The 15872-nt window shown below is 43.1% G+C and overlaps 1 protein-coding gene across 4 annotated transcripts in view; it reads right to left on the reverse strand.

Annotated features, from left to right (window-relative positions):
• Nucleotides 1-15872, reverse strand: part of POLA1 (DNA polymerase alpha 1, catalytic subunit) — a 299305-nt gene that overhangs the window by 7937 nt on the left and 275496 nt on the right. The window contains exon 37 of one of the 4 annotated variants that reach the window (XM_027609333.1): nucleotides 8709-8791. The exons of 2 other annotated variants lie outside the window; for them this stretch is intronic. In XM_027609333.1, the coding sequence (XP_027465134.1) occupies nucleotides 8721-8791 (71 nt within the window). In that variant the 3' untranslated portion in view covers nucleotides 8709-8720. Of the gene's footprint in view, nucleotides 1-1792; nucleotides 1928-8708; nucleotides 8792-15872 lie in introns of those variants that run through there. One more of the 4 variants, XM_027609334.1, reaches the window with a different exon arrangement.

The following is a 15872-nucleotide window of genomic DNA, read 5'->3' on the forward strand; positions in this document are numbered from 1 at the left end:
AGTCGGACACCTAACCGACTGAGTCACCAGGCGCCCCTGTTCATTGGCTTTTTAAAGATTCGCAGATTCTGATGAGTTTACACCTCCTCCATTGAGGACAAGAACTACCAACTTTTCAGGTATTTCAGATTACAATGGCCTCGAAGCCTCATAGCACTAAAATAGCATTTTCTACCACCACCATTCTTCCTGAAGACCTCAGTCTTACAAAGGCTCATATCAGCAACAATATCTAAGAAGTGTACACCATACATTTATGGTTCACATACCATTTCTAATCTTGATGCTTAATGATCTTAAGTTCTACTTACATGGTTTCTAAACCTGGGTGCATAAACCAATACAGACTGATTAATATGCTATTTGGTGACATGCACTAACCATGGGATCTGGAAATCATTTACCCTGGAGAGTCAACAGGGTGTGGGTGTGTACATGGGCTGGCACACTCTTGGGAGTGAAGGACAGGAAGGGGAGGAAAAGAGAATGCCTAGGTATTAAATGCAGGAAGTACAGACTGGGAGCTGGCACTGGCTTCAGAATTAGAAATTCTGGACTCATTTCTGGGCTCTCATCTCTGGCTGTCAAGCCCCTGCTTATTTTTCTTCACTTTAATAAACGAGTACGTTGAAGGGTTAGTGTGCTGGCAGTTTCCAGGATGAAGTAGCGCTCACCAAATGTTAGTCACTGACAATGACGGCAACAGGCGTTAGTCACTGACAAAGCTATGGCCACGTTCCAGAGGTGGGAGAAGAGCGAGCCCTCAGGGTCTAGCAAATATGCACAAGAGGCACCTGTGGAATGGGTTCCACACTCTAGGTCTGGGCCAAAGGCTGTGGGACCAGCTAGGCTCTCGTCTTCTTGGGGATAAAGGCAAAGAACACAGGCCTTGCTCTGGTTGCTCCTTGACCCTCTGGATATCTTTCCTTCTCACCAGCCTTCTGTTCTCACAGCCTAGGCTACCGTGTCAGGGACAGTTCTAATCCACGTAAACGGATGGAAATACGGTTGGGCCACAGTTGGACATGAAAGTAACAGCCGTGCCATGACCAGGGTCTAATCCACTTTCTGGACAGAGGACAGAAAAGGGGCTGTGCCCTCCTCGATCCTGACATTAAGGCAAGCCACTCTAACACTCTACCCTTCTGCACACTGGGGATGGATGCAGCTACAACCACTCCAAGGGTCCTTGGCATTTCCTGGGTTCCATCTTTGTTCATGGGTAGTATACATTCCCTCTCAACTTGTGTTATCACGTGTCTACAGATGTCATAACCAAGACATAATTACATTCTTTGTGGAGGGAAAAACGTAAACATTTTTAAAAAAGATTTTATTTATGTCAGAGAGAAAGAGAGAGCACAAGTAGGGGGAGTGGCAGGCAAAGAGAGAAGGAGAAGCAGGCTCCCCGCTGAGCAGGGAGTCTGATGCAGAACTCAAGCCCAGGACCCTGAGATCATGACCTGAGCCAAAGGCAGACGCTTAACCGACTGAGCCACCCAGGCGTCCCAACATAAACATTTTTGATTAATCCAAACCAAATAGGTATTCTGGCAACGTATTTTTTAAAGATTTATTTGTTTATTTGAGAGACAGAGTGTGAGTGTGCGCATGCTCATGCACGTGACAGGGAGGGGCAGAGGGAGAGGCAAAAGGAGAGAGAGTCCCAAGCCAACTCTGAGCTGAGCATGGAGCCCGACACGGGCCTCGATTTCACGACCCTGAGATCACGACCTGAGCCGAAACCAAAAGTCGGATGCTTAACCGACTGCTCCATGCAGGCACCCCAGGTATTTTAGCAACATATTAATATAATAAGTGACTATATATTCCTCCAGGTTGTTACATGAGCCCTCGGTTCTTCACCATGCAGGCTTACCCCAGGACAGCTCATAACATGGCAGCTGGTTTCCAGCACAGTGATCAGCTAGAAAGTGAAAAAGCACACTCAATACAGAAGTCACAATCTTTTGTAACCTAATCTCAGAAGTAACATTCCATCCCTTTTGTCACTCAGTCCAGCCCACACTCAAGGGAAGAGGATTACAGCTTAAGAATGAAACTAACAGGCAGGGAATCACTGGGTGCCATCTTAGAAACTGCCTATCAGAGAGGGCCATTGCCCTGGATAAATGGTGGGAATACAGGAAAACATGAATAAATATATTATTTGCCAACTTGTTGGGATATGTATTATGCAACATATGCTATAATATGCTATTACAAAAAGCCCACAGATTCAGCATGCAACGGCTAAGAGATGGGGGAAATCTAAGGCCTTAAGAAATCTGAGAGGAAGTCAAAGGCAGACTTTTAAATGACTGCTTACCATCAAACTCATTACCCAAGGAAAATACAGGAAGGCAAATTCTGTACCAGATACATTTTTCAGCTGCTCTGATTTAATGTTTATGTAAAATAGATGTGGTTTTGGATTTCTGACTCATCAGATACAATATAAATATTAAAGAAGTCCAGCCACTTAGAGAACCAACTATGAAGCCTGAAATACCAGTGTTGTCAGGGTATCAGGATTAGTAACCTTTATCTTCTTAAATTCTATGAACTGATACACTATAATCTCTCTGGGATGAGTTCTTCCATTAAGCTAATGTGATTTTGTCCTTGGAGACCTGAAGACTGTGGGGTATTCCTAATTCCAGAATATATCAGTGAGACTCTTTAAATAGGATTCTCCACCAGTTTCCATAGCACTGACCATATATCTTGAAACCTTAACTGATTAATCACCAAGATAGCCAGTCCCTCTCTGTCAACTCTTCTAGTCTCCAGGACATCAAGGCTCCGTGGAAAGTGACTGTCCTAAGGAAGGAACACTTCCTTTGAGAAAAGGCTAGGCTTGTGTGAGACTAGATGGCTTAAGTGAAGCCATCAATAAATATAAGCTGAATGGAATGAAATTCTCCCTGCAGAATTTGTAAAAATTTGGGAAGGCTGGACTAAAACCTACTGAAGGTGACTTTCTCTTGAAAGAGATGGCACCTTCAGGCTTCCTCTTTACAGGGATGGGAAAACACTGACCACACCTGCCGATTACAAAATGGGGGGGTTATTTACTTGGAGCAGTAAGCAAATATTTGGTATTTTATGTTTTATGCCTTTCATTATTATAGGTCAGGGATTACCAAACTATGACCCGAAGGCCAAATTGACACTGCTCCTTGTTTTTGTCAATAAAGTTTTACCGGAACACAGCCATGCCCATGTGTTTCTTTACCGTCTCTGGCTATAATGGTGAAGCTGAGTAGCAGCCGTGGAGCCCATGTGGTTCTCAAACCCTTTACAGAAAAGCACTAGCCAATTCCTATTATAGAGAGGGTTACAAAGGTACATAGTCTATTGTTTCATCCTTTTTTTAAAAAGATTTTATTTATTTATATGCCAGAGAGAGAGAGAGAGCACGCGCATGCACAAGCATAGGGAGTGGCAGGCAGAGGGAGAAGCAGGCTCCCCGCCGAACAAGGAGACCGATGTGGGACTCTATCCCAGGACCCATTGCAGGACTCAATCCCAGGACCTGGGGATCATGACCTGAGCCCAAGGCATACAATCAACCAACTGAGCCACCCAGGTGTCCCCTATTATTTCATCCTAACAATAACCCAGTAAGTTGAACAGAAGAGACACTATACCCATGAGGAAACTGGACCAGGAGGCTTTCTGCAAGGTCACAAATCTAGTTCATGCTCTTTCCTCTAAAGTCTCTTTGTGGAGGGACAAGAAGAGAAACTCTTATTCTCCTACTCCCCAGCCTGCACGATTTATCTTTTTTTTTTTTTTTTTTTTTAAGGCACAAGTTCTCCTCACAGTACTCTTATATAAGATTTTCCATAGTTGGCTCAGGCAACTGAAAGTCTTTGGAATTTTAACAAATGCTGATGCAGGATGCTACAATGAACATCCTCATTTTTCCCCATGTAAAATGTTGATGCTAGGGCATGTAAGGCAAAATGTTCCACTTTATAGATGTTTAAATTTGCTCTAATTAAAATCGGAATCCTTATTTCAGTATGTTCTTTGGCTTTTCTTGGATGAAGGTCAAATGATATTGGAGAAGAGATGGAATGAGCACATCAGGGAATGTCCTATTGCATATTCCAGATTCCTCTCAAATGAATGCATAACCCCTGTGGTAAAACGTAAGAAAATCCTCATATCTGCTATTTAAAAAAAAAAAAAAAGGCTTTTGGGGCACCTGACTGGCTTGGTCGGTAGAGAATGCGACTCTTGATCTAGGAGTTATGAGTTTGAGCCCTACATTTGGTGTAGAGATTACTTAAAAACTATAATCTTTTTTTTTTAAAAAAGGCTTCTTATTAAGGCATTCTTTTGAGAGAATCTGTTAGTAGCTAGAGAAACTCACCACCTCCATTTCTGTATGTTTAATATGCACACTTTTCGTTGCCAAGAAAGAATCCCCACACTGCTTTGCATTTTTACTTTGAGAATCCTCAATGTATACTTTTTAATGCTTAGTCCAAAGCTAATGACAAAATGGGTCTTACTGATTTGCAAACTGTTGCTATCCATTTAAAGCTATGTCACATTTACAACTCAATGATTACAAGGGAAAGCAGTCTGTCCTCCACAGTACAGTTCTTGATTAAGTCACTGGATTCTCTGAAGCCTGTGACCTTGTTCAGCTGCCTCTAGGCCTGCATTTCCCTCACTCCGCAGATGGAAACGGAGAGTTCCGAGGGAAGGCAGGTAGTAAAGGACATAGCAGAATGACAGAGTGCCTGAGGCCCAATTCCCCAGGACAGGTGAATGGTGCCGAGGGAGGTCTACCTGCTAGCCTGTACGCATCTCGCCATGCAAGGCAGCCACCTTCCCGCATGAAGACAGGACCACTGACACTGCAGAGTGTACAGGGGATTCGTTGAGATGGCACTAGCGAGCGGGCTGGTTCTGAATACTGCCTGCATCATTTCTGGAGTCTTTTCTTGCATGCATTAGGAAAAACCGAAATGCTCTCAAAGTAGAAACTGGAGGAAAATAGGGATCTGAAACCTGCTTGAAAATAAGCCCAGAAAAGCAGTGTGATACCTGGGAAAGAACTCTGGACCAATGTAAGACTGAGGATTTTTTTTTTCAAGACTTTATTTATTTGACAGAGAGAGACACAGCAAGAGAGGGAACACAAGCAGGGGGAGTGGGAGAGGGAAAAGTAGGCTTCCCGTGGAGCAGGGAGCCTGATGCGGGGCTCGATCCCAGGACCCCGGGATCATGACCCGAGCCAAAGGCAGATGCTTAATGACTGAGCCACCCAGGTGCCCCAAGACTGAGGATCTGTAGACTCTTTATAAATACTGACCAGTGGGGCATTAGGCTACCCCATCTCTACCACCAAATGGCTCTAGCCGTTATTGGCAAATAACCTGTGTTTGGACTTCTCCACTTGTTCATTCAACAAATATTTATTGAGTACCCAAGTGGGTGTCGAGTACAACTGTGAGTGAATTAAAGAATCAAAAGATAAATTAGTGTGACTGCTGTACTTTAGCACCACAGTTTGGCATTCTAGCTGGATTAAAAGATATAGAAATAAGTAAAGAGAGACAACTCCATGAACCCACAAGGGAGCACAAATTATTAACTCATTCAACAAGTATTTACTGAGTGCCTACTATGTGCCAGATACTGTTCTAAGCCTTGGGGATACAGGAACGAACCAGACAGACAAAAATGCCGGCCTTCACAAGGTGGAGAGTCTGGTGAAATTACAGACATGATTGACATAAAGAGAACGATCCATTAGAGATAGGAGAAAGCTAAATAAAATAGAAGGCAGGCACCCCAGAAATATGAGTTACTTTTATTATTACTGCAATACACTCAATTATTTTCAGCACAGATTATTGGATATTTATGTAATTTTTAAAGTGTAAATAAATTCTGAGGCAATACAGCAGGCTTACTGTGTTACTGCCACCCTCAAAATGGTCCATCTATTGGCCCTGATTTTAAAAATATGGCTCACTCCAAAAGCCATCCAACGCAACACCATCCAGCTGCCGTCTGGCCTACAGCCGCTGCAGGCAGCCGCTTTCATTCACAAGCGGAGCCAGTGGAGGGGGGACTTGAGATGGAGAGAGGATAAATTCCATTTGTGCTATTAAAAAAAAAGTAGAACAGTGAACCCAGTAGTTGAAAAGTGAAGAGAAAAAGAAGAAAACAGTAATCTTGCTATAGAAACCAGAGAATTATGTTCTTGCTCTCCCCCACTTTTTTTTGCTTTCACACTGTACAAACTCTAGCACCCCGAACAACTCAGTCTCCTGCTATTTCCAGCACTTTAAAGAAACTTTTCAACATTTTTGTTTGACACATTTTTTCAACAGGGAGGTGAAGACAATAAGTAAACAGGTAGTGAAGGGCTATTTAGAGAGCTGGTCAGTCACAGTAATAAGAAAGGGAAAAAAGCCACCAGAACAGAACATCCATCCTACGTGCAGCAGCCTCAGACGGCACATGACCTCTGACAAACAGTTTTCAGAGTAATTTTAATGCTCCTCTGGATTTAACTTGACTAACTGGTAGCAATTGAGCACATCTCCCCCCCCTCTTTTTTTTTTCCGTGGCAGCAGTTATCTAAAATGCTACAATAACAGCATCAAAAGTAGAATGGTGGAAGATTGGTTTTCCATTGTGCTGCTGAACTGGCATAATGCCCACTTTAAAAGCAATTCGCTGCTCATCACTGAAATCTGGCAGACACGACACTAAATGCCTTGAGGGAAAAAAAGGGACTTGAGAAGGGGGAACCCACTCCAACCACCACGCAAGGGGGAAAAAGCGCCATAGATGATGAATCTGGGTAAGAAGAGAAAATTGCCAAATGAAAAGTTGAGCATTGCATGCAGACTCCCAATAGGCTCTGCTTAATTTGCTAGAAGAAGATTTCGTCTACAGGTCTGCATTAGCACTAGCAGAACAAAACAAAAGCAAAATATATATTTATGTCTGTCTATTGTTCTGATGAAGCAAAAACCCAGTGAGTTCCGTCAATCATGTGTCAAACACGTCTTCCCCGTTTTATTTACCACCAGATATAATGAGTAAATATGTGATAATAAAACTCTTCTTTTTACATGGACATATACAATTTTTCCTCCTGTTAAATACAGGTAATGATTTAGGAAGCTTTCAAAATGTCTTTTTACTGTCAATAAAACTAATTCTATTCCTATTTTCATGTAAAAAAAAAGGCTTTACGAAGGAAAATTCAAATTAAAATTCTGATTATAGTGTAGTGTGACAACACCTGTATTTATAATTTTACTGTCAGCTAGCTTGTAGTGTTTAACAATAGCTCGAAGTAGAAAAGTAATTGGAATTTGTCTGTAACATGCCAGATGACGGCATCGGGAGCTTTGCTATGCTACAGCAAATTTGGTTTGATGGCAAAATAACCTGAGATTTCTGTAAATCAAAGGTTATTGGGGCTGAAGAGGGGGAAGGTCTCCCAGGATAAATTCCATAGGACCCCTTCTGGAATGTACAAAATCTCAGAGTTTCCACCTGAGGAGTCAAGACTGCTGTGACCCTGACTTGCGCTCCTGGCCTGTCATCTCCCCTTGCAGCCTCGAAAACGGAGCCGATGCAATTTAGTTTCTAGAGTTGCTCTAGAAAACCAAAGACCAGATAAACAACAGCAGCGAAACCCTGTTGTTTCTAAAACAGACCAATGACGTCATGTAGCTATGAACTTGCCAGAAGTGGGTGGGATGAGGCATCCATCAAATGAGGGGAAGCATACCTGGGGACTGAAAAGCAACAAGGTGGAACAGGGCAAGACCATGTGAGTGACAAGGAACGGAACGCTCCCCATTTCTCAAAGGCTGCATAGCCAGGAGCGCTAGAGATGTTTATTGTGTTCATTCATTTTCAATAACCACAGATAAATAATACAGGTACCCACACAGATGCCTTAGATTTGCTATTTATCAAAAGATTAAGAGAAAACTTACACATCCCACTTATACTTTTACTGAAGCAATATGGAGAAGAAAATTATTTAAAGCAGTGTTCTGCTGTCAACCTGAATCTTTCAAAACTCATAAACACATGCTAATCTCCACACATAACTTGCCTCACTCTAGTCTACAAGTGAAAAGCCCATCTTTTTCATTATCCTAAAGATGAAAAAAAAAACACATACAAAAGAAAAACAGAATGACAGTGATGTTTTAGTTTACACTAGATATGGCAACACACACAAACTGTCAAAACTATGGAATGAAAAAAGCTGTTATCAAGCAACTGTCAAGAGAGTCCTCTGAGATTTGGAAATCTTGTGTTTATTGTAACTACTGCACATTACACAAAGAAAGAAACATCCCTCTCCTTGCTCTTGCTGCTAAATATCATGCAAGAGAATACAGGCTTCTCCCTCAGTATTTAGATTAATTCTTTCCCCCGTGTGTAATTCTGTGCTTGACAGAGCTGCTTCCCTCCTCCTAGCTTTTCTACAGTGTGGCCAAAGTTCAGAGAGAAAACTCCAAGTTACATCAAACATTATTTCATTTCGAAAACCATCACCACCCTCATTTCATGTTGGTAACTGGTTGTCTATCTGTAAGAGTGGAATCCGTTAACATCAAAATGCAGAGACCTCACCTGAATGATTTTCCTGACTTAGGGAGTTCTACAAAGAAACATATAGTTGAAAAGACACACACACTTACCATCAAATGATTTTAATCTGTTACTCTTTCTCTTTCCATCTCTCTATTAGTGGATACACAGAGAAATGCCTCAAGGAAAATCACTAGAAGACAGGGGAAAATACAGGGTCCAAATCTTTTCCATAGTGCACAGATATTAGTGATTTATAGGTCATTTCCCCCATCCCAAACTCAAGGGGCAAATTCCCTTATAATTTTACCCGAGCCGGTACATTTTATTATATTCCTAACTTGGTCTTTCCCTCTAAACACAGAGGCAACATCACTCACAGCCTGACTTCGTTTCTGTTGGAGGCCCACATGGCCCACTCAGCTAAGCGCAGAGCAGGCCCTCATCACCTACAGCAGCAGCTGCTCCTTGATTAATGTAAGTAAAGGCATTCTTCGGGTGTTTCCATTTTTCTTTTTCATGTTTCCTTTAGATGCAGAATACTCACCCTCTGACATTCCTCAGGACGGAGAAAAACTGGACAGCAGAACCCTTATTACAAGTGTAATTGCCTGCATTCAGACAAACCATGGGCCAAATCAAATCACAAAATACATTACTGCAAAAAAAATGTTACCAGTGCATGGGCTGACGTACAGAACAATAGTCCTAACTCCTGACCAAGGAGATTCCCGTGAATTTACTTCTGTACATTTTGTTGGCATCCCTCCCTGTGCGGAGAGCTAATGAGCATATCAGGACACTACTGATGAACATGTCCACCATCTCAGTGATGGAGAAAATAAGTCAACGAGTCTTAAGTGGATCTTGGCTCTAAATAGGTTATAATGGTTACCCAATACTTAGAACATACTTATTTTGGGTTTCAGTGACCTGGTATGACTCAAGTCAGCAACAGAATAGGTCAGTCAAATTTTAACCTGAGGTAAAAACAGTTTTAGTGATGTCAGTTTTATAAAAATGAAGATGATTGCCGAGTAAAGAAAATCTAAATTCCTCTAAAACCCTTATGTAAGCTTTTATGATTTGAAAACACTCCCTCAATTATTAAGGAAGGGAAAAAGAGGGATATTGATGCTTTATCACTTGCATTCTCTACTACTATTTTCGGGTAAGTGGCCAATTTACAACACTTCCATGTAATGAAAATCAAGTTTTATGCAATTATTTTAATACCAACCAGTTCTCTGCTAATGAAATTTTATTTGAGGTAAAGAGTTAAAAAAAATTTCCCCCGGAGTCTAAGGACGTTTTTGACAAGGTTTACGTGGAAAAAAGAGCTAGGATACAAGTTGGTGAAGACAACTGGTCCATTAAGGAAGTTTGGGGACATCTGTAACAAAGTTGGGGACTTAGTTTTAGTTATTTATACAATTTACAAACCATTAGCATTGTGCACAAGGTAGTTAAGTTTAAAATGTGCTCTAGAGCTACTGTTTGGATTCGAATCCTAGCTGCCATCAACTTGCTGTGTTACCTTGAGCAGGTTTCTTAACCTCTCTGTACCTCTATCTCATCTGTAACAGAGGATAACAACAGTACTTACTTCATAAGGTGTTGTAAGAAATAAAGATGCAGAAAATACTTACAATAGCATCTGGCACTTAGTGTTCTATAAATATTTCTCCGTTTGCACTTAGTGTTCAATAAATACTTCTCAAAACTGGACAGCTTGACTTTCCAGATGGAAAGGCCCCAGAAACAGCCTAGCACTGTGTATAAAAACTGTCCCAAACTGAGACACACTATTGTGAATGTGTCCATGACTGAGTGCAAAACAGATCCTTCAAGTTTCAGAAAAGGAACAAGCAATTTAAGGTCACATATAGAAAGGATTAAGAATCAGATAAGCTTTCAAAAAAGACAGTAGAACAATGTTTCCGAAATTATGAAGGAAATGGAGTTCCAGTCTAGAATTCTGTAACTAGTGATTAGGTTTGAGGGTAGATTAAGGACATTTTAAGACAAGCAACATCTCAAACATTTCATCTGCCATAGATCCTTTTCCAGGAAGCCACTTGGAAGAGGTACTCTACCTCTCCCCAAAGGAGGAACAGTAAACAAAGATGGAGAATCCAGGACACGGGGACTCTGGGTGAAGGTAAGGGGAGGTCCCCAGGGTAACAGCTGTGCACCAGGCCATGAGGGCCCTGAGCCCAGAACACCAGGTATGTTTGAACTGGATAGATAACCGGGGGAAGGGTTGGTATGTATAAATACTGACTGCTGGCTGGCCAGAACTGGGATCTAACTGCCTCCTGAGCACGGGAGAGGGGGCGGGAAGTGTGCGTGTGTGGTGGGGGTGGGAGCGGGCACCAGGTCTTCACAGTCCACTGTAGGAAACCAGCAAAGAACGCACTCTGGGCCTGTTCTTTAGAGATAAGGACAGAGTACTAGAAATAGTTGACAAATGAGTTACAACTGGGTGTTTTTAAGGTCTAGGGGATGGGAGTACTCTGAGAAAGGGGACAGCTTTTTCTAACCAGTTATACTGAACTTTTTTTTTTTTTTTAAGATTTTACTTATTCATTTGAGAGAGAGAGAGAGAGCACAACCACGGGGGAGGGCAGAGGGAAAGGGAAAAGGAGACTCCCCGTTGAGCAGGGAGCCCGACTCGGGGCTCGAATCCCAAGAGTCTGAAATCATGACCTCAGCCAAAGGCAGATGCTTAACCGACTGAGCCACCCACACACCCCTATACTGAACTTTTCATGCCTCAAATTACACACACGTGTAACTGCTAAAATTAAAGAGTCAACCAACAAAACGTCTCCCATCCATCCCGTGCCCCTTTTCAGAAGCAATCATTTTAGCCTGTTTCTCTGCCCGCCTGGGAATATTTAGGAAGCTCTATTAACTTGTAACAAGTGGCAGGAAAGCCTTGGCTATCTAGAACATTTGGGGTAGCTGAGTTTGCTGAGAAGATGAGTTTATTATGTGAATGATAGCAACCTTTCCTTTTTTTCTTTTTAAAGATTTTTTATTTGAGAGAAAGAGAGAGAATGTGAGCAGAGGGGAGGGGCAGAGGCAGAGGGATAGAGAATCCTCAAGCAGTTTCCCCGCTGAGTGCTGAGTGTGACTCAGGGCTTGATCCCAGGACCCTGAGATCATGACCTGAGCCAAAATCAAGAGTCGGCCGCTTAATCGACTGAGCCACCCAGGCACCCCAGCACCCTTTCTAAAATATACATTACAGGGTGCTGAACTCTCTTGAAAACTGAGAGTGTGCACTCTGAACACTGTTTACTCTGATGACCCAAAGGTGAAGTTGAGTGTACAGAGGTGTGCAGGATACAGGCCAACAACACGGCACTGGAACTTGCTTTCTTGGAACACTTCCACATTTCAGGTTGCTTTGGGGCCAGATCGATTCCCCAAAATGGCCTAGTGACGCCATTCTGGCTCTGTAACTTTCTAGGGCAGGGCCTCTGAAGGATTTTTTGTACTGACAACCTCTTTGGGCAGTCTACTGAAGCCCATGGACCCCTTCTCAGAACGTTTTTATTTTTACTTTTTAAAAAAAAATTTATTTATTTATTTGAGAGAGAGAGAGAGAAAGAGAACGCAAGCCGGGGGTGGAGGGGCAGAGGGAGAGAAAGAATTTCAACCAGACTTGGTGCTGAGCACAGAGCCCGATGTGGGGCTCGATCTCACCACCCTGAGATCATGACCTGAGCCAAAATCAAGAGTCAGAACGCTTAACTGACTGAGCCACCCGTGTGCCCCAGAATGTTTTAAAATAGGTAAAATAAAACACACAGGATTTACAAAGGAAAGCAATTAGAGTGAAATACATTTATCAAAATATTTAAAGGACATAGGGTATAAAAGTACAAGTACTCTCCTTTGAGGGCGTTAAATGACAAGATGTGGTGCTGTAGCGACTGAAATTTCAAAGCAGAGATGAGACGTAATATTTGAGATATCCACAAGAACTGTAACGTGATCTGAAAATACCTGTGACTTCTACCGGTGACAAAATCGTAGATAGCACTGTACCACTGTAGTTTGAGGCCTCTGTCCATAAGTGAAGGCAGCACTAAATTCCAGTTAGAGGTTGAGCAAAATAAAGATGTACCTTTCTTCCCATTCAGGTTCGCTGACCCTCTAGTTGTAGAGCAGCTGTTCTTAAAAGTGTGGGCCAGGGTCCTCTGAGGGGAAAGCTTGAGCCCCTTTCAGGGCTCCCCAAGGTCAAAATGTCTTGAAAACCTTATAAAGAGGTACTTTATATAAATTTGTCTTTTTTACTCCAATTCTCTCTGAGTCGCTGAGGACTAAATGCAAAGGCAGATATGCGAAATCAGCTGTCTCCTATTAAGGCAGACATAAAAGAGATGTGCAAACGTTTAAAATGCTGCTCTCATATTTTTTTTGGAAAATGTTATTTTCATAAAATGGGTTTCTGTGTTAATACGTAGTGAGTTTATTATTGTTACTTTGAAATGAATTTAGGGCCCTCAATACTTTTTAAGCACGTAAAGGAGTCCCCGGGTGAGAAGCATGAAAACCACTGTTCCATAGCAAACAATACTGCTGTCCTTCTATAACATTAGTGACCCTAAGACAGAGGCCGCTTTCCTCATGGCCAGAAAATCATCATCACATTTACTTCTCCTAGTGACCTTTGACTTTACAAAATACTACCTAGAGTTTCCTCAGTATTTAGCCCAGTGCCCCAGACCCTCCCTTACCAGCTCACCCTCCCACATCCGTTTCACTAGCCCCTAGCTAGGGTTTCTTAACCTATGACACAGCAGGCCAGTAATTCTTTGTTGTGGGGCTGTCCTGAGTCCACTGTAGGATGTTCATCAGCAACCCTGACCTCTGCCCGCTAGATGCCAGTAGCACCTGCCCCCCAGTTGTGACAATCAAGTATGTCTCCAGATTTTGCCAAATGTTCCCTACGAGGGCAAAATCACCCCTGGTTTGGAACCACTGTCTGAGGGCACTTGCGTAGGCTCACTCTTCACACGTGCCCAACCAATACCAGAATTCCTCCTCAGAGTGAGAATTTTTCCTGTCATTCCATTGTTGAGTGACTTTTTTTTTTTTTTAATGAAATACTCTTGGGTGGGTGGGGATTTCATGGGAAAAAAGGAAACTTGAATGAGGATGAACAGTAAGCTACTCAAGAGAATCTGGCGCTAGGAAAGAACTGTTTAGATGCTTGAATTCATGACATCTCTGCTTTGAAAATGGGCTGAGAATTACAGGCATCCCCAAGAAAAGGAAACAGTAATCTAGTTGGGAGGGGGACAATGGCCAGAGAGGTCTGATGAGAAAAACTGAACATGTGGGTTTGCTTTGGGTCAGTGAGAGGAGCCAATACAATGCACTTGTCACCAAAGAAAGAAGGTGGATCCCAGGGAGGACTCCTGACTGTGGGGAGATCAGGGGGATGGCAATTCACAACAGCCAGGGGAGAGAGCACATCTTTATATTTGGTGAATGACTATTTCTCAGGTAAATGGGAGAGGCTGGAGAGGGAACAGGTGACTGCAGGCTCTCCACGAAAAGAAGTCTGAGAAAACCAAGGACCCTCCAGATGTGTCAGGACAAAGACAAGATAGGACACTGAAGAATTGTGTTACAGTGAACACAGCCTGAGGCCAGCAGGGTCAACCTAGAAGGCTCAGATGCAGATATAAAACTTGAAAGGAGTTTCTTGATAGGATCACAGCCTTCACCAGCCCCATAAGAAGCCCTTACCCACAACTTCCTCAGGCCAAAGTCTTAAGTTTCTTCTTCCCCGCTGAACGTGGAGCCTGATGCGGGGCTCAATCTCACGACACTGAGATCATGACCTGAGCCGAAACCAAGAGTCAGACGCTCAACTCATTGAGCCCCCCAGGTGCCCCCAAAGTCTAAGTTTCTTTTTCTAGTGTCCCTTCTCCAATATGCCAGCCAGAACTGGGTGATGGAAGGATAAAGGATGAGGAAGTGCATGCCCTGTCAACTATGCCAGCTAATTGTCGCAAGGCAAGCTGTTGATGAAGGAAAGTGGGACTTACCCTGTAAACCTACTTCCTTTTACAGATTCCTTACCTTCTCAGGAAAAGTTACTAAAAAAGCTTTCTCATCTTATCAGAAGAAAACACGGCACAGGCTTTATGGAGACCTTGGTTAGACAAGCAAAGTCATCTGTAAGTTTCTGTGGCAGCTGGTCTGTAGAAAACCTCTCCTGGAGAGTTGGCTTCCTTCCCTGGCCACAGTAAGCCACTAGCAATTATTCTGTACAAGGTAGTGCTGCCCCCTGGGTCAGAGCCCCTCTTCCAGGGACTTAGAATTGAGATGGGAAATGAGGGAGAGGTCCGATTTCAGTTCAGGTTTGGGAACTGCAGCGTAAGCAAACTCTGTCCAGTGTGCCCAGAGCAGACAAAGACCCTCTAACTAACGAGAGAGAAAGGGAATGAGCTGATGTGCAGATGGGCGGTGGGGACGAGGCCAGATGGCTGCCCAGGCTCTAGATCAGCTGCCTTCCTGGCCCCAAGCTCTGAGAGTCTCTGGATCCTCATGATGAACTTCTTTTTTTTTTCTTTAAATATTTTATTTATTTATTTGACAGAGAGAGAGACAGCGAGAGAGGGAACACAAGCAGGGGGAGTGGGAGAGGGAGAAGCAGGCTTCCCGCGGAGCAGGGAGCCTGATGCAGGGCTCGATCCCAGGATCCTGGGATCATGACCTGAGCCGAAGGCAGACGCTTAATGACTGAGCCACCCAGGTGCCCCTGATGAACTCCCCCTTTCAACTCAGGAGGGTTTCTGATACATCTAAGTCAAAGAGACCTAAGTGAAAACTCCAGGGATGGAGGTGGTCCAACAAGAGCAGGTGCTCAGAAAGAGGCGAGCAGACAGGAAAGCACTCGGGCAGGTGATGGACGGAAAAAGCACCAGCACTTTGCAAAGTCAGAAAACTCACCACGATCAAAAGTGTTGTTATAGACACAATAGCAGCTCATAATTCTTCCTAAGTTTTTCTGAATATTTTGTCTTAAGCATACTTTCAGGTTCTAGCAACTTTATTTTTTTAGAAGTTTTTACTTATTTAAGTAAACTCTACCCCCAGCATGGGGCTCGAACTCATGACCCCAAGATCAAAAGTCACATGCTCCTCTGAGCCAGCCAGGCGCCCTATTGGGTTCTAGCAACTTTAAAAATCATACCCTGAGTTTTGCCTTTGTGAAGGCTTTCCTTTTCTCATGAAATCCTTCCTTT

This window comes from Zalophus californianus, chromosome X, assembly GCF_009762305.2.
Source record: "Zalophus californianus isolate mZalCal1 chromosome X, mZalCal1.pri.v2, whole genome shotgun sequence".
Classification (NCBI taxonomy): Eukaryota; Metazoa; Chordata; class Mammalia; order Carnivora; family Otariidae; genus Zalophus; species Zalophus californianus.